The sequence below is a fragment of the Haliotis rubra genome, unplaced genomic scaffold, assembly GCF_003918875.1.
Source record: "Haliotis rubra isolate DU_JTF1 unplaced genomic scaffold, ASM391887v1 Scf69, whole genome shotgun sequence".
Lineage (NCBI taxonomy): Eukaryota > Metazoa > Mollusca > Gastropoda > Lepetellida > Haliotidae > Haliotis > Haliotis rubra.
The window spans coordinates 1,012,775-1,031,580 of NW_025767401.1; the positions used below are offsets into that span (position 1 = coordinate 1,012,775).

Below are 18,806 nucleotides of genomic sequence, written 5' to 3' on the forward strand. Positions count from 1 at the left end.
CAAACATTTCAAATATTTTATTCTGCGGACAATAGATAAAGATAAAGCATGCTATGGTAGATAATGGTGGCTGTCCACGTTAGTGACCTACGTTTCGTGAGGAAGACTGAATGTTTACGATGCTATCAGTCGCTATATCGGTGAACTGCTGTGTGTGTTTGTTCAGTCAAAAGGCACGAAATATATTTCAGTTGTGAAACACTTTTATGTCGAGTTTTACTGCTTTGAACTTCCGGTTATCTCGAAGTAAAAGCGTTTATGTGTCAGAAATTGTGTATTTGAAATGATAACTCTCGATGGGACTTCCAAATAATAACTGATCATATTTTAGAAATCATAAACATGTTTACTGACACTATAACCATCACATTACACATTACTCCCAGTGTGTGTGTGTGTGTCTGTCTGTCTGTATGCACACGTGTGTGTCTGTCTGTCGTTCAGTCCGTCTAGCTGCCTGTCAGCACAATGGTATTTGAACTTGTTATCAGTGTTATCAGTGTTCGTGTAACAGTTCTCGAGCAGATATGGACGATCTGAGTCAGCATAAACTTAAACCGTCCTGGTTGTAAACAGTAACCATAGAGACAGATGTTACACAACACAACGTGTGACTTGAATCACCTGAATACCGTCACTTATCGACAATGTTATGAAGGTACGAGTGCCATATACGTGTGATGAACGAGCGTGAAATAATGATTACTGCCGTGACTCAAGGGATTCTGAACCCTTCACATACATAAACATAGATAACACAGTATCTCTTTATTTCACTGCAAATGTGCTATATCATGCTTATAGGATAGCTTGACCTTACTCAGATTGACGACGTTGTGAATCAACTCAACAAAATCGTGGTCGAGATGCTCAGTTTTATACAGAACTGTAGTTGGCATGTATTCCTCATGAAAGAATCGGAAATCTATGTTCAATAAAAGGGTAACCAATTTCTTGTACCTTCGCGTGTATAAAAGCAGAAGATGCAAAACGTGTTCTACTTATATTAAATACGAACAATATTAAATGAATAATAATGAAAATCAATATATTATTTTGGAGGCTTGAAATACAGTGTATTATCCTTCTGGCGTTGATGTGGGACTGGTTCTGCCTTAATCATCAGGTTGTCGTAGTCCACAATTCCCCAGGAGTCGGTGCCAATGGCCACAAATCCCATACTGGGTGGAATAGATTCTTTCAACAGTGTCTGATTGTTGTATTTCGCAGTTGCGTATCCTGCCTGGAATATAAAACCAATGCTCAGTCTCGACTCGTCTACAGTTTCAGCTGGCATTTCAGTAATGAATATTATACAGTGCAAAACATGCAAATCTATTACTGTGGAACATTTCTGATACCACACGCAGTTGTCTACAGACAAAAGGACATGATTTGATTTTATTATAAGAAGTTTAGGAACTGTCGGATTCCGGGAATCCGGGAACTTTGCCCACAGGGAGTTTGCCCACAAGGAACTTTGCCCACGGGAAACATTTGATAAAGCCGTATCCAGGAAACATTTTTGGGGGGAAGAGTTCCTAGTGGGCAGAGTTCCTGGGTAAAGTTTCGTACAACCCTTACCTGTACAGTCAGCATTACGGTGTTCCAGTCGCTGCTGCTAGACGGCAGCACACCTGCCATTATGATGTGGTTGTGTTCTGAAGTAATGGAGATCATATCATATCATATTATATATTGTTACCCCACACGACGAGAGAATACGTTTACCACGAGGCCATCCCTCTCAGTGCTGAGTGGGAAACCATAATGTTGGTTGATAGAGATGCCTCCAGGACATAGAATGTACAAACTCACCAAAGTCCGCGGACAGTAGGTAAGTACTTGTGTTAGGTAAGATGTACAGGAAGATGCCCTCTGCCTGGTCTGAGCTTCCGCCGCCTCTGTCGACCCTGGCAGCCACAAAGTAGCCGCTGGAGCCGTTCACGGCCCCGACTCTTGCGTCTATCTGGACAGTTACATCTGTCCTGGAAGATCAGAAGAACAATTGGTACTTGCCTCTATATTATTATGTGGTACTTTCTAATTTTCATCCTCATCCATAATCTCGGTTGTAGTATACGTGTCTTTAACTATACCATAGTTAAACTCTATGTCTCCAGGATATCACAGGTACAGTCATTCGGACACATTTCGGACCCATGAATTATTGGTATTTTGTTACCTTTTTGCTTCTGCAAGACGTTGAAATATATCGAACACATTGCATGAGAACCTATTGTACAAGACGTAGCCATTGTGCATACACGAGAGTCTGTTTATATTGAACCTATTGTACAAGACGAAGCCAATGTTCATACACGAGAGTCTGTTTATATTGAACCTATTGTACAAGACGAAGCCATTGAGCATACACGAGAGTGTTTATATTGAACCTATTGTACAAGACGAAGCCATTGTTCATACACGAGAGTCTGTTTATATTGAAACTATGTGCATCACGTAATCTCAAGTTTTAATGGCAAATTTAATTTATCCCGCCTTACATTGCGTTTGTCAATGACATTAAAATATGTGATGATCACACAGTCTAACGCCTCTCTCCCTCCTTTCAAATTGAATAAACACTTCGTTGTCTTCCTATCCCTTGGGAAAGACGCTTTGAGGTACACGCAGGTTAGTGATGTACTCCAAGGCAATTGCCGAGTACACGCCCATACAGAGAGTACATCAATCAGTATTACCATCGTCAAAAGCCTGTCACTAAGAAGATTAAAACCTTACCAATTGTAGTTACCAATGATGCTGATAGACCTGTTGGTATTGCCCTCTGCCTCACACCAGTGTACCGGCTGTGTCAGAACCATCTGCCTGACCACCTTGTTGTGTGGGGGACCCACGTCAATGATCTCATATGACCCGGTCTGCTGGGCCAGGTTGTAGGGCTCCGTGTGCTCAGAGTAACCTGTAAAACATTATATTGGAGTAAATGACTAACTCCTGTTGCTGCACACATCAACCCTCCACAAATACGTGTACTCATATATGACAGGTCCCTGCAGTGTTACCTTCAAAGTCCTCATTGTAGGTGTTTGGGAAGGGTTGGGATGCAGGAGGGCGAGGGTACGACCCTTTCTTTCCACCCTTGACGGTCGTCAACGTATAAACCTCATCCACTGCCACGTCCAGCTGCACCATCCCATTCACTACCTAAACAACACAAGTGAAACCACTGAGAAAGACATTGCGTTGACAAGAAATTCTTCTCACATTACATTACAATAACATATAAAGCATATATATTCACAACTCTATTCTTACTTTCTTACGTTTAGTATGAAATAATAAAATCCATTAGTAATACGTCCACTTTGAAGTGAAAAATGGTCTCACGTGAGTGAGAAGACAGGTCATTTTGTCTAATTACTGGCTCAAAAGGCTTCGGACTGAAGAACAAACTTTGCATTCTGCCATCAATCAAAGCAGTGTTCTGAATCTTAGGAAGTGCTAACTGCTTCAAAGACATCCATGATAGCTCAGATCGAAATTGAGTTTATAGTCACACAAATATAGTTCGCACCTCTAGTGACTGCTGACTCTCGAACATCGTGCCTGTATCATTGATCGCGCCATTGAACAATCTACTGTACCACACCCTCAGAGATGTTATGGAAAACTGTAAGAAATACATCGTACAATTTACTATCACCTTGTTGCTGACTGTCGGATGAGCAGTAATTCACTGTGGAATCGTCGAGGTAATGTAAAACACAAATATTTAGCATTGGAATATTTTTACATTTTGATAATTACTTTATACAATATATCTATCCTGTGCTTGTGTTCTTTGAATTAATGTTCGTCCATATTTCAATCAATTTAATCGATAAATCCGTTTCTTTGAATCGCGAATGTAACAACCACTTACAAAGCTGCCCTTCAGTTGGAAGGTCACTCTCTGCTTCGTGACGTTGTACGGCTCCAGTGGAGGCCGGACACAGATGGAATGGTCGTGGCTCTAGGAGGACATAGAAGAACAAACGGTGAGTTATGGCTTTGTCATTGTGGTCGGTAATCTGGTCAGACAGACCAGTATTTGACAGCGATCGAATACGTGAACCCAACTGGCAAGGTAAGATTGTATCAAAACAGATAATGAATAGATTTTGAAGGGACACAACTTCACCTAACAATGGCAGCCATTTTTCGACTTTGTCGACTATTACAGGCTTCGTTTGTGATCACCAAAGCTTTGATTTTATTGACTGACACAAACATATTACATCAAAGTGAAACTTTTTTAAATACAATATTGTTGCACTAGAATGGTGACATGACGGTAATGTTGTTGACAAAAGATCGTTTGAAACAAATTAATACAAGAAACATCAAGATACATACAGTGCTCAAATATAGTTAATATTGTAATATAACAGAGTCTCTTACCAGGGTTTCGATGATAATAGTGAGGTTCTTGCCATTAGGGCTGACTAGAGCAACGTAACTCCCTCCTCCGGTGAAATTTCCAACTCCGGCGCCGTGACGGAGATAGCTCCATCCTATCTCCGTGAACTGCGTCGTGTGGGCTGGATAGAAAGGCAAATAATGAGTGAAAGAGTTGAGTTGTTGCTGGCTGAGGGACACCATTAATCAGCCTCACATTTGTACCCATTAAGGGATCGAACCCGGACCTTTCGCATCACGGAATAATCTAATAGTCCATAGGAAAACATATTTTGAAATTAACATTCTTTAAACGTGTCTATGACATATGCTCATTGGGGCACTCAGTGACATTTTTGTCCTGTTTTATTGAATGGCTTGGAATGTTAATACCTTACATGGCAGTGTAGTCCGTTATTAGGTCCAGTGGGTACTAACTAATGACACATGTGACGGTACAACCAAATAGTAGGAGTACATTTAGTGACATGATAAAACAACCGAGGTCACTGAAAATAACTCGTGAAGGTCCGGGTTAGAATGAACCTTCAGTAACCCATGCTTGTCATAACAGTCGACTAACGGGATCTGGTGGTCAGGCTCGCTGGCTCGGTTGACACATGTCATCGGTTCCCAATTGCGTAGATCGATGCTCTTCCTGTTGATCACTGGATTGTCTGGTCCAGAGTCGATTATTTACAAACCGCCGCCATATAGCTGGCATATTGCTGAGTGCGGCGTAAAACTAAACTCACTCACTGTAAATATTTCTTTTTACTATAACACATACCAGCTATCCAGATTGGGCTCTGGACGACGTAGTTCCCGGACCAAGGTTCTATTGCCGTCATTAATCCTGCTCTGAACCAAGGCAGGGGGTTGTAGAAGCTGGCAATAGCGGTCCACGATATTGTTCTGAAACATGCATTGATTGTGAAACGTCGACATGCGCTTGAAGTGTCCTTTGAGGAAATGGGTTTTTTATGTAAACATTTCCTCGTTCACCATTATTACAGCTTTTTATACTGAATTACACGTCCATTACGGCATATTTAGAAACGTTTACAGTAAGAAGCATTAGTATGTGTTATAACGGATTTTAAATCTCTGTCAATTATGAATAACTTACGCTGTCATGTTTCCATTGACATAGTTCATGTTGAGAATCTGGAAAATTCAGTATCCGTTATACTTTGATTTAAATGTGAGGTGGAAAGTAAGGTTTGGTAATGATTGTGATTTAGCAGCAGAATATAATGACATTGGTCTTCTAAATTCAGTTGTTTTCAAATTACTTTTCGGAAACAATCGCAGAGAGAGAGAGAGATAGGAGAAGAGAGAGAGAGAGACAGCCAATCGGGGAATGGTGTGTAGTACCAAGGCAGCACATTTGCAATTTTAACACGAGATAATAAAGAATAAAGAAGTTGTTCATCCATAAAGTTTTGTCCTTATCTGATTCTCCAACTTCTAAACATGCCACTAAAAGAAGAAATTTCAACACGACCCTTCCACATCTCAGTACCTACCCTTCCCCAGCATCCACCCCCGACGTTGTCGTTGAAGGTGCCGTAGTCTTCTGAGGCCCACAGTTTCTTGCCGGTCTTCATGGCGGATGAATCAGAGAACGTGCCAGGGTAGTGACACCTGGCGGGAATCAGAAGAACTATTGGAATATTATAACAGAAAACATGGGGCCACGTTGTTTGTACGGAAAAACACAGGACTTATTATCCATTTAAAGTTCTTAATAACACTGATGCCAACCAAAGACATCTGTGTCAAGGTTGTCAGTGTTGATAAAGCACCATATCACGGGATAATATGTCTGCATGTGATCAGAGAAAAATATAACAGAACATAACACAGAAGTTATGAAACTGCGATGAGAACTGTCTTTGGTCATATTGTGCATGATATGATTGTCACAAGTTTACCAGTACCCGATATTTTCGACGGCAGCCCCGAGTTCCTCATCCTGAAGGATATCATCAGCAATCTCCCACTTCTTGTCAGCACCGACGATCTTCACGTTGCTGAAGCCGGTGTTGTCAAGGATCCTCCGTAGTAGCTGGATATACAGAAATGAGAACATATCTTTATAGTTTGATCCAATAAGAACAAATACTCAGTTTGGTCAAGTTTTTTTAAATCAGTCACGTGCTCACCTTGATGTAGGGGATACTGTACATCCGTTCATTCCATATCTATAACAGAGAAAGGATGAAATATATCTTCACTCGCAAACATATATTTGGCACTGCGTATTGCTTCCATTAAAGGATTTGGCACTGCGTATTGCTTCCATTAAAGGATTTGGCACTGCGTATAGCTTCCATTAAAGGATTTGGCACTGCGTATTGCTTCCATTAAAGGATTTGGCACTGCGTATTGCTTCCATTTAAGGATTTGGCACTGCGTATTTCTTCCATTAAAGGATTTGTCACTGCGTATTGCTTCCATTAAAGGATTTGGCACTGCGTATTGCTTCCATTTAAGGGATTTGGCACTGCGTATTGCTTCCATTTAAGGATTTGGCACTGCGTATTGCTTCCATTAAAGGATTTGGCACTGCGTATTGCTTCCATTTAAGGATTTGTCACTGCGCATTGCTTCCATTTAAGGATTTGTCACTGCGTATTGCTTCCATTTAAGGGATTTGTCATTGGTTATTGCTTCCATTTAAGAATTTGTCACTGTGCATTGCTTTCATCAAAAGATTTATCACTGCCTATTGCTTCTATTAAGGGATTTGTCAATCAAATACAAATGTCATATGATGAATATTGAAACTGATTTCCGTTAAACTGATACATAAAAGAGAAATCAAAACAAGCAAACTTACAATTAAAAAATTCAAAAGGATTGTGATTATCCTTAACATAATAAATAACGAACCCCAACATAGTCTATGGTGAGATTATAGACTGTTTTGGCACCCATAATCCAGTTGAGCACATAGTTAACAGGTCTCTCTGGGTCGGTCCAGGGGTTGTCTCGGGTAGGTCCCCCTACCCATCCAGGATACGCCCAAGGCAGACCGTACAACTTTATGTCGGGATTTCTCTGAAAACAACAACGTAATTGGATATCATCTTTGCACACAGGCCTGACTACCTTCTATACTTATTGGAGATTATAGTAAGAGACATGAACGCCAGACTTGTGGTCATGACACACGGCGACATCTGGCTAATTGTTCGTACCTTTCCATTATTGTTTTACTGGAATGTATGTATTTCTGAAGGACAATGAACGACAGAGAAGTCAATGGCGATATCGGTTTCGGTCAAATGAACAGCTGGTATGAAGGGTTTTGAGCTTAATATTTTCAGTTACTATTTGTACGAGAAGAAGAGGACCTTCTTAGCCTCCAACATGAGCCACCACTCATATCCTCTTTGGTAGTTCTCCTCCCAGCTGTTGTGCATGTGGGACGCCTCGGATCCATCTGTTGATGTATTGTTATTGACATTGTTAGTTGCAAATGAACAGATTCGTACAGAAGGCCACGCTTCATGGTGTACAACAATATAGCCACGTGATTGGCACGATATGTACTGAAGTGATACTTTACATTTAGACGGATCACTAATGTGAAGGTACCTACCCGTACTGCAAGCATCGCCTCCGATCTCAACTTTCAGTATCTGCAGCGATGCTCCAAAGTTTGGCTGTAAAGATGGCTTCACTTAACTAACCAATTTCTAACTGAGTAACTTATCAAACAACAAACTGGCCATTGCTAATATTGCTTATCATGATTACCCTTTGAGTGGCAACACCTTTGAACGACGCATGGTCCTGTCTCATAAACTATACAAAACCTCCCTAGTTTTCTTTCTTATAAATAGATAGATATCCTGAAATTTTGGTCAAGAACAAAAGAATATCAAACAGAAAATTCATGTCTTAGTAATTATTACTACAATATTGTTGATATATCAGAATGGAAAGAATCGGAAATATAAATTTTGTATGTATTTCAAATAATGAGCGGATAACATTAATCATAATAACTGCAAAACTGCTGAAACATTTTATCACCTTGAAAAGAAAGTCCAAGACTTGATCCCTGTAAGGTTGTGGGTAGTTCACCAGCAGCTTGGATGTGGCCTGCGAAGGCGTGAATCAAAGCGTCTATGATGTCACTTGGGTGAGTTACAATACCATTCGAGCAAATTTCATATCCTACCTTTGGCATCATTCGATATTTTCAACGACTGATAAGGCTCTATACATGAGGCAACACATCTGACTTGTGTTATCGGAGTATTCTTGAAAGAATCATTTCAAGGTATAAATTCATGTACATATAGCACAGGTGTTCTTGTAAACAGTGAAATGGAGCTTTAGAGCTATCAAAGATTCAGTTACTTAGGTATTATTCCTAAATTGTAAGTAGCATAGTGCGATGTCTAACTTTGGCAGACTTTACGTTTTGGCTCGTATACAATTAAATGAAAGCATAAAACATCATCACTTAGTTTGGTTGTTTGCAGTGGTATAATCAGAATGTGATGGCGGTAATTTACATATGGTGTAGGAAGTGGTATTTGATCCATGCAACGGAAGAAGTGGTTAGGCTGTATCTACGTAAAATATTCAACGACACGATACAACACTTCGTAGATGAAGTCACATACAGTAAATTAAAATAGTTACACACGGAAACTAGAATACGATTCACGGAAATCAAGAATGTTAGACACCCGCTTGCTCAATGTGCCTTCCAGCCCCACCCACCTGATGGTAGCTAATGTCACCCACACCACACACCCGCGTCTTGAACATCTTACCCCTCCACCGCTAATGCCGCCGATTCCATCAAATTTCCGTCCAAACCCGTCACTGTCATCAATGGGATAGATTGTTGCTGTATGTGCTGTCGCAAATAACCCACAAAAACACACACACGCGACGAAAACACCACCAGTGTTCATGGTTATTGCAGCCTGCTTCGTCGTCTGCTGTGTCGTCTGCTCGATGTTATCAAACAGGGCCAAGGCCGGACGTTTGCCAGATTAAGTACATGAACTGATTAAAACCATTTCATTCAAATATGTTCACCGTTGTTTTGCCTTTTTCGCCCAATGGAACACCTTTCGTCGGATAATGAGTACTGTTGACATTTTTTATAATATTTTGATATACGGAAAGGACAACCATAATAAATCTGAGAGACTCTCTGCCCACCTATGGTACATGGTGACATGGGTGACCTAGTCGTTTAAACTGCTGCTATTCGATTGAAGGTTTGAATCCGGGCTGCTAAGGCAGCTCTCAACAAATCTGTGACACCACTTCTAATACCCTACAGTGATTATTAATCTGTAATTAAATCTTATTTCCAGGATCTAATGCAAAAGAAGTGGGACACCCTAGTAGGTATAAATAAATTGCATGAAATAAAACCCTATATTTGTTACACCTACTTGGGCTGTCAGTCCAGATTTGAAGAGGTCATTTTAAGACGATGGTGAGGAGGTAAAAGGGGAGGATCCTCCATTTTGCATTCCTTGTGATGAACGAATCACGGTCAAGCATGTCCTGCTTGACTGTATTGATTATTCCATTACAAGGTACAAGTATTTCAATATAAAAACGTTGAAGGATCTTTTGAATAATGTAAGTGTTCATTTAATCATAAGAATTTGAATTCATTGATAAATTGTGATATGTATTGTTATTAGCATATGAATTTTGATTTGTGAAAATGAATAAATAACTTTGATTGTTAGTGGCTATACCTTCAAAGGGGGTTGAAGTATCGTTAAATTATTGTCCCCCGGAGAGGGTATGTCATTCCTATTCGATTCACAGTATTTTTCATTGTCCGTGATTTTAATCGTAGTATATGTGTTCTTTTAGCGTATGGTTAAATTGTGCAAAAATCACCAACATCTATAGGAATTATGTAAATCCAGTTAGGGTCCATGCAGGTTGCAAAGGTACTGTGTGTTCCCATGGTCCCTTTCTAGTATGGTGATCTTACCTTCAGTTTTTGGTGAACTATAGCCCTGTTTTTATATTGTATTGTCCTGTATTGTAATAAACTTTTTAATGCTTACATGCTAGTTTTATATTTCTATCTGTGATAACCTATTTGTTTTACTGTCCTTTGTTGACAGATTTTACGAAATAACTGTATTTATTATAAAAGTCTATATTATCATAGTCACGATATGGCTGCAATATTGCCGATGTCACTCTAAATCTTAACTCACTCACTAACTCAATTGAATCCGGGTGCATGAGATTCACCAAAGTGATAAACGTTAGAAACCTGGATCAATTTGGTCTGTAAAGCCACATGAAACTGACAGATTAGGATAAAAGCTATAATATTCTTACTGTTTCAACCCAGCTAAACCACTCTTGAATGGTGCGCAATTTGTATGATATGAACATTCCTACTGTAGGGTAGTATAGTGGTTAAAGCGTTCACTCGTCATCCAAGGGCCCGGGTTCTATTCCTAACATGGGTTCCACGAGTGAAGCACATTTCTGGTGTCCACCTCACTCACTCTTTCCGTAAATATTGAATATCTCATGAAAGCGGATGCTCGAAGTTCATTCCATTGGAAAATTTCGCCAATATGTGTAGAAAATGCAAACGGTAATAGTAAAGTATGCCTATCAAAATGGGAATGTGACAAAATAAGAAACAGTTTGAAATTACTAGGCCTTGGGTAAACAAATACATTAAACTTCTGTTTTTCTCAGTAATCCGATTGAATTATGAGATTATTCAGAATAACAGTTTATAGATATATTCATTCCTGAAAAGCAAGTAGTCTGTACATCATCCCACATATAGTTTACTGCACGGAAAGCCGGTGTGTACAATGACGAAGATCATGAGTGTTATCAGTAGGTCGTGTCAAGGACGTATGTTTATCTATCATGGGATCTCCTGTTGTGCGACATGTATCAATGGAGTATGGATTAAGATATGCTCATTGCTGATGCAACATTTTGTAAACATTCACTTCTCTTGGCACATGTGGCAAACTCATGTAGTCGTCAACCCCAACACCAGTTAAAGTTTTTCATTGACGATGTTTCCCAGCCAAAAGCTTATAAATGGTTCACGTCTGATGTCAAATTGCAGCGGTGTTACTTTTTCACCAAGCAGTTCGTCGTGGAGACAGGAATCCCACGTACAACACAGGTTTCAACAAAACAGAGCATCCTCACATACATTCCATCAAATCAAATTTCAGTACAGACTGAAACTTTGAAGAATTCAACAGACCTATCAACCTTACCTTAACCAGGCCGCTGAACATGCAAGTGTAGATTCATCCCAACCAGTAACTTTCACAATGACACACACGCAAACAAGTTCGCTAAACATGCAGGTGTAGATTCATCACAACCAGTAACTTACACAATGACACACACGCAAACAAGTTCGCTGAACATGCAGGTGTAGAATCATCACAACCAGTAACTTACACAATGACACACGCGCAAACAAGTCGGCTAAACATGCAGGTGTAGATTCATCACAACCAGTAACTTAAACAATGACACACACGCAAACAAGTTCGCTTAACATGCAGGTGTACATTCATCACAACCAGTAACTTACACAACGACACACACGCAAACAAGTTCGCTAAACATGCAGGTGTAGATTCATCACAACCAGTAACTTACACAATGACACACACGCAAACAAGTCCGCTAAACATGCAGGTGTAGATTCATCACAACCAGTAACTTACACAATGATACACACGCTAACAAGTTCCCAAAAATGCAGGTGTAGATTCATCAAAACCAGTAACTTACACAATGGCACACACGCTAACAAGTTCGCTAAACATGCAGGTGTAGATTCATCACAACCAGTTACTTACACAATGACACACACGCAAACAAGTTCGCTAAACATGCAGGTGTAGATTCATCACAACCAGTAACTTACACAATGGCACACACGCTAACAAGTTCGCTAAACATGCAGGTGTAGATTCATCACAATCAGTAATTTACACAATGGCACACACGCAAACAAGTTTGCTAAACATGCAAGTGTAGATTCATCACAACCAGTAACTTACACAATGGCACACACGCTAACAAGTCCGCTAAACATGCAGGTGTAGATTCATCACAACCAGTAACTTACACAATGGCACACACGCAAACAAGTCTGCTAAACATGCAGGTGTACATTCATCACAACCAGTAACTTACACAATGACACTCACGCAAACAAGTTCGCTAAACAAGCAGGTGTAGATTCATCACAACCAGTAACTTACACAATGACACACACGCAAACAAGTCGGCTAAACATGCAGGTGTAGATTCATCACAACCAGTAACTTAAACAATGACACACACGCAAACAAGTCGGCTAAACATGCAGAGATTCACCACAACCAGTAACTTACACAATGACACACACGCAAACAAGTCCGCTAAAAATGCAGGTGTAGATTCATCACAACCAGTAACTTACACAATGATACACACGCGAACAAGTTCCCAAAAATGCAGGTGTAGATTCATCAAAACCAGTAACTTACACAATGGCACACACGCTAACAAGTTCGCTAAACATGCAGGTGTAGATTCATCACAACCAGTTACTTACACAATGGCACACACGCTAACAAGTTCGCTAAACATGCAGGTGTAGATTCATCACAATCAGTAATTTACACAATGGCACACACGCAAACAAGTTTGCTAAACATGCAAGTGTAGATTCATCACAACCAGTAACTTACACAATGGCACACACGCTAACAAGTCCGCTAAACATGCAGGTGTAGATTCATCACAACCAGTAACTTACACAATGGCACACACGCAAACAAGTCTGCTAAACATGCAGGTGTACATTCATCACAACCAGTAACTTACACAATGACACACACGCAAACAAGTTCGCTAAACAAGCAGGTGTAGATTCATCACAACCAGTAACTTACACAATGACACACACGCAAACAAGTCGGCTAAGCATGCAGGTGTAGATTCATCACAACCAGTAACTTAAACAATGACACACACGCAAACAAGTCTGCTAAACATGCAGAGATTCACCACAACCAGTAACTTACACAATGACACTCACGCAAACAAGTCCCCTAAACATGCAGGTGTAGATTCATCACAACCAGTAACTTTCACAATGACACACACGCAAACAAGTTCGCTAAACATGCAGGTGTAGATTCATCACAACCAGTAACTTACACAATGACACACACGCAAACAAGTTCGCTAAACATGCAGGTGTAGATTCATCACAACCAGTAACTTACACAATGACACACACGCTAACAAGTTCGCTAAACATGCAGGTGTAGATTCATCACAACCAGTAACTTACACAATGGCACACACGCAAACAGCTTCACTAAACACGGATGTGTTTATTCAGTCCAACCAGTAACTTGCACGCAGACAGACAGACAGACAGACAGACAGACAGACACACAAACAAGTTCGCAAGACGAGAAGTCTTTGGCGCCACATACACAACCAGAATCCCATCTAAATGCAACCAATGATGAGGATTCAGTTAGTGTTCTGTACCAAATCCCCTTGTGATAAGGACACGTTCTTTCTGGATGTGGAACACTCTTTCGAGTCTTGTCTCGGAGGCAAATACTGAAAATGACCGCCCTAGTGATGACGTGTCAATGTTTTCCAGATCTAATAGGTCGACATCCGTATTTTGTTATGCAATTATGTAACCGGGTAGCCACCACAAATAATGGTTTTTTACTGCGACATGAAACGCAATTCATTCACTCAAGGTAGCAGTGTTTTGCTTTTGAACTATTATAGGGTTAAATGACGCAGAAAGAGTTTTTCAAACATAGCTGATTGACATCGTGGACATTTACCGTTTGCACAATTTAGTTCTGTGCGGGCCGATTCTTGGTTTCTTGGCGTTTCAATCTGGTTACATTGTACACATATTTTACCATATAACATTATGTTATATATGGGATTATGTTTAGATCACATACTCTCTGTACTTTTCAAATAGTCATTGTGTATTCGTAGAATCGGAGCCGTGACAATTTACACTAAGTCACTTTATCTGAAGGGTACCGAAAGTATGTGATCTACATTTAGTCAACCAGTTGTCAGACTTCCTTTTTTTGTGGATGCCGCTTTGGCTGAGTGGGTTAGATCGTTGACTTTGTGGGCTGCCGATTAGGCGTTTCACTCTGGGTTCGATTCCCGGATGGGATCTGTTCATACCGATAAAGTGTAGTTCCAAATAGTATAAATATGTTGTATAAAATGTTACACTTGAATGAATTCAGGCTTTCTGGAGTTAAAGCCAAATTTGGTGAGAACTGTAAAGCCAGAAATGCCTAGCGAAGCACGTGTAGAAAAGCAGAATCTGATGAAAATCATATCAACCAACTTGTGTGACGAACAGAGACAGCAAAACGTTTGGACTAGAGTCAAATCGTTGACGTATTCTCGCAGCCTCTCCTCCACCACTATAATTTGTGCACAGTGGACAGAATACTTAAATGATGTGAGCAATATCGCTACTATCACTGTGGACGATGAGATGCTCAATGATGCTGAAGTGTTGTTTGATAATAATGATGGATGTCATGATGATGATTAAGTTATTGATGTCGATTATGATAATGATACTGGTTTGTATTTTGAATGATGATATTGCCCTTGCAGAGATTGAAGCGGCTGGGAAATGTTTGAAGTGTGGGAAGGCTGCAGGTCCAGACAGTATCACGGCTGTGGTGATATTTGTTGTGTTCGTCTGCTATGACCTTATTTGTTATTGATCTTTAATGGTGCTGATTCATCTGGCGTTTATCCACAGGAGTGGTCAAGGGTATATTGTTCCTTTGCTTAAGAGAGGCAGTGTAAATAATGTGGATAAAAATCGGGGTGTCTCGTTAATGGATGGTCTTGGTAAAGTGTTTTGTATAGTAATAAATAATCGTCTTCAGCGATTTGCAGAGGTTTATGAAAAGATTCCGGAGGCACAAGCAGGATTATTCTACCACAGAAAAAAGTATTTACATTGTAATGTCTCATTCAGAAGTATATTTCTAAAGGTGGTGGTCGTTTTCATTGTTTGTTTCGAAAGGCTTTCGATTTTGTTGATAGGACATTACTTAGGTAGTCACCTTTCAGGCAAGGGATAAGAGGAAAATATATTTCAGTTTTAAGGGATATGAATTCTAAAATCTTGGTTTCAGTTCGACATTCGCATTCGGCAATTGGTGGATATTTTTAATCATTGAGTGACGTACGTCAGGATTGCATTTTAAGTCCGTTTCGTTTTGCAATGTTTTACAACAGAATTACAGGGTATGCTGCAGAATTCAGATCGAAAGGGTATCTTTGTTGGGTCAGATTATGTTGATTTACTTCTGTTGTTGTATGCCGAAGATCTCAATTTATTTGATGATACTGTGATAGGTTTACAGAGAAAGATAGGTATTTTACATAAGTATTGTAGCTCTTGAGGTCTGGAGATTAAGATGGATAAGACAGGGGGTTTGGTATTTCGCAATGGTGGTTTTCTTCGCTCTTATGAAAAATGGTTTTACAATAGCATTCCAGTTAAAACATCAACATACTATAGTTACCTTGGTATTCTATTTCTACTCGGTTGTCCTGGACAAAGTGCACACATACACTAGTTGGTAAAGCCTGTAAGGCATATTTTTCTGAAGGTATTGTTTTAACAAACATATTATATGACTGTTCGCTTTATGTTCAAATTATTTGATAGTAAGGTTAAACCAGTGTTATTATTTGGCTCTGAAATTTGGGGATTTGAGGAAAGGAAATCGATTGAATTATTTCACACTAATGTTTGTAAATATGTCCTTGGTGTTGGAAAGCATGTCCCTAGTAATGATATTGTGGTAGATCAAATATTTATGTGAATTATTACGTAAGGTGCTTTAGCTATTGGTGCAAGTTGTTAACGATGTCCGAGGATCATTATCCTAAACAGTCGTATTTACTTATGAAGAGATTCGGCTGGCAGAGTGACTTGACAATGTTTTCCAGTTTGCTTCCCTTTTTAAGAATAGACTTCTTGATTGTGATAAACTACGTATCCTTATTAAAATAAGTGAATCTCTCCATCTAGGATGTTTTAAAGAAGTTAAATCAATGTTAAATTTTAATTATTTTGTTACTTCCATTAATAACACAGTAATTAGAAGAAATAAATGTTTAATTAGACTACATGCACTTCCAATGAGATGTAATATTAGAGGTATTAATTTAGATAAGTAAAAGGTGTCTGCGTCTCGAATGAAGATAAAATTCACTTTACCTTAGAATGTACAAAATATAATGTTATTAGAGATAAGTATTTTCTATAGTGTGGACAGGATAGCATACTGACTAAATATCTTCATTTCATTAGCAGCAATTGTACACATGCATTTTTTAACGTTTCGAAATTTATTAAAGAAGCTCCTGCTGTTAGAAAATCTGTTACATCTTCTGTAATAAGTCAACTGCGTTTTTCTCTTTATAATTTTGCTACTCTTTATATTGTAAACTATTTTCTTATTGTACATGGGCCAATGACCTATAAAACCGAAATAAAATGAAGTGAATTGAATATGTTGCATTTGATCACTTATAATGAAAATAATATTAAAAGGTATTCTGTAATTTAATTTACCGTTCGTTTTCTTACAAACTAAGATAACATTGAAGCATGTTTTATAAACATATGTATTATTCAAGTATGTTTTGTTTATCACCGTTCAATAGCAACCACAGACTGGGCTAAAGATAAAATGCTTCAACCTCAATGCTATCCACCTGCTATCATTCGATAACACAAGTACACCCTCGGCCTCGTGTAATGATTCAGTATTCCAGTAAAACCAGTCACTGAGTGTAATGTGGTATATATCATATCTCGGATGAACTCACTCACCTCTTAACAGAAAGTTATCGGTATTCTCCATTGTAGACATTGTCAAAATGATAGGGTTTTCGACGTAACGAGCGAACACATTGACCATTAGGCTACTCTTTGACAGTATTTTCATCGTGACTGTTTCAAATCAAGAAGAGACATATTTTGGCTTGGTGAGGCTTTTGTTATTTTTCATTAGTTGATTTGAAAATCTATGAAAGCGAACTTGATTCCAATCTACAACTCGACGCGCTCGAAATATCATATTTGCACAATACTTTTTGTATGTCTCAATATATTAATGCGATTTCTTTCTGAAACAGTTAGGACATCAGACATGGTGTGAATCTCGATTGTATTTCATTTCATCCAGTATGCTTAAACACTTCTTAATATACTAGTATCTGTATGAAATTCTCTTGTGTGGTGTGAGATTCCGCTACAGAGTGAGTGAGTGAGTTTGGTTTCACGCCGCACTCAGCAACTTTCCAGCTATATGGCGGCGGTCTGTAAATAATCGAGTCTGGACGAGACAATCCAGTGATCAACAGCATGAGCATCGATCTACGCAATTGGGATTGACACGTGTCAACCAAGTCAGCCTACCCGCCCGAACCCATGAGTCGCCTCTTATGATAAGCATGGGTTGCTGAAGATCAATTCTAACCCGGATCTTCACGGGTTGCCGCTAGGGCCACCTGCAGCCTGTGGCCGTCAGCCTAATGTGCTTCAATTGTTTATATGCGACAATGATCTATTTGAATACAACTGGAACAGTTGGATAAAGAGCCGCACGATGCAATGAATATAATCCTCAATGGGAGTTACTCAAGTGCCTTTCATCTACATCCCCCTGTGCCCATCTGTAATATAGTGATGATCTGTGCCAATTTCTCCTATCATCAAAAATCCACCTGTGATATAAAATTATCAAAGAACAATAGTTGAGAACATTCACCTACGTTGTTGGGGTACAATCAGACATGTGATATATGTTACGAGGGACGTTCACAAAGTAGTCTGCCTCACCCAGAAAATGATATAAATGCAGCTGTTTGTATCATGTATCTTTCTACATATGCTCTGTCAACCTCAAGCAAATTGGTTTTGCCATGTCCAGCCCCACGATCCCCAATTTGATTGAATTTTTATCTTGCAAGTGTCAGCTCTCAATATGTAACATTTGTAAACAGGGCCAGTTTGAATATCTGGGGAAAAAAAGAGCCCCTGTCTAAATATAAATCATGCAATCCATAACTTTGAATGTTGATTATAACGGGAAGTCATCCAATACTATACTGAACATATCTTAAATGACATTATCTGAGGGCATACCATTATCCAAAAGTTAGCAAATGACAGATCGTTTTTCATTTTCTGCAAATATTTAAAGAAATATTGTACCCCAGTGTGTTGTGATGACTAATATCTCGTTAACCACATTATCCACATATGTGAAATTTGGAACATGACTTTGCTAATGATTCCT

The 18,806-nt window shown here is 39.3% G+C and overlaps 1 protein-coding gene across 1 annotated transcript; it reads right to left on the reverse strand.

The window, feature by feature from the left end:
- Positions 1-2: 2 nt before the first annotated feature.
- On the reverse strand, positions 3-9,386 carry LOC124258351 (galactocerebrosidase-like). Its single transcript, XM_046692440.1, has 18 exons — positions 9,204-9,386; positions 8,452-8,520; positions 8,015-8,078; positions 7,767-7,855; positions 7,303-7,470; positions 6,573-6,611; positions 6,348-6,475; positions 5,934-6,051; positions 5,534-5,571; positions 5,195-5,319; positions 4,408-4,547; positions 3,890-3,979; positions 3,542-3,637; positions 3,030-3,171; positions 2,746-2,926; positions 1,819-1,988; positions 1,585-1,661; positions 3-1,243 (listed from the first exon to the last, which is right to left on the reverse strand). Exons 1-18 carry the CDS (start codon positions 9,345-9,347, stop codon positions 1,052-1,054), a joined length of 2,070 nt encoding a protein of 689 aa, XP_046548396.1. The 5' UTR covers positions 9,348-9,386; the 3' UTR covers positions 3-1,051.
- Between the last annotated feature and the right edge of the window lie 9,420 nt (positions 9,387-18,806).

What these genes read in the sequence shown, in the direction of transcription:
- LOC124258351 (XM_046692440.1), bottom strand. Translation starts at nt 9,347, where the DNA reads ATGAACACTGGTGGTGTTTTCGTCGCGTGTGTGTGTTTTTGTGGGTTA. An exon ending in GCTGCCGTCGAAAATATCGG is followed by an intron (nt 6,052 to 6,347) that starts GTACTGGTAAAC and finishes GATTCCCGCCAG; the next exon opens with GTGTCACTACCCTGGCACGT. An exon ending in AGAGTCAGCAGTCACTAGAG is followed by an intron (nt 3,172 to 3,541) that starts GTGCGAACTATA and finishes TGTGTTGTTTAG; the next exon opens with GTAGTGAATGGGATGGTGCA.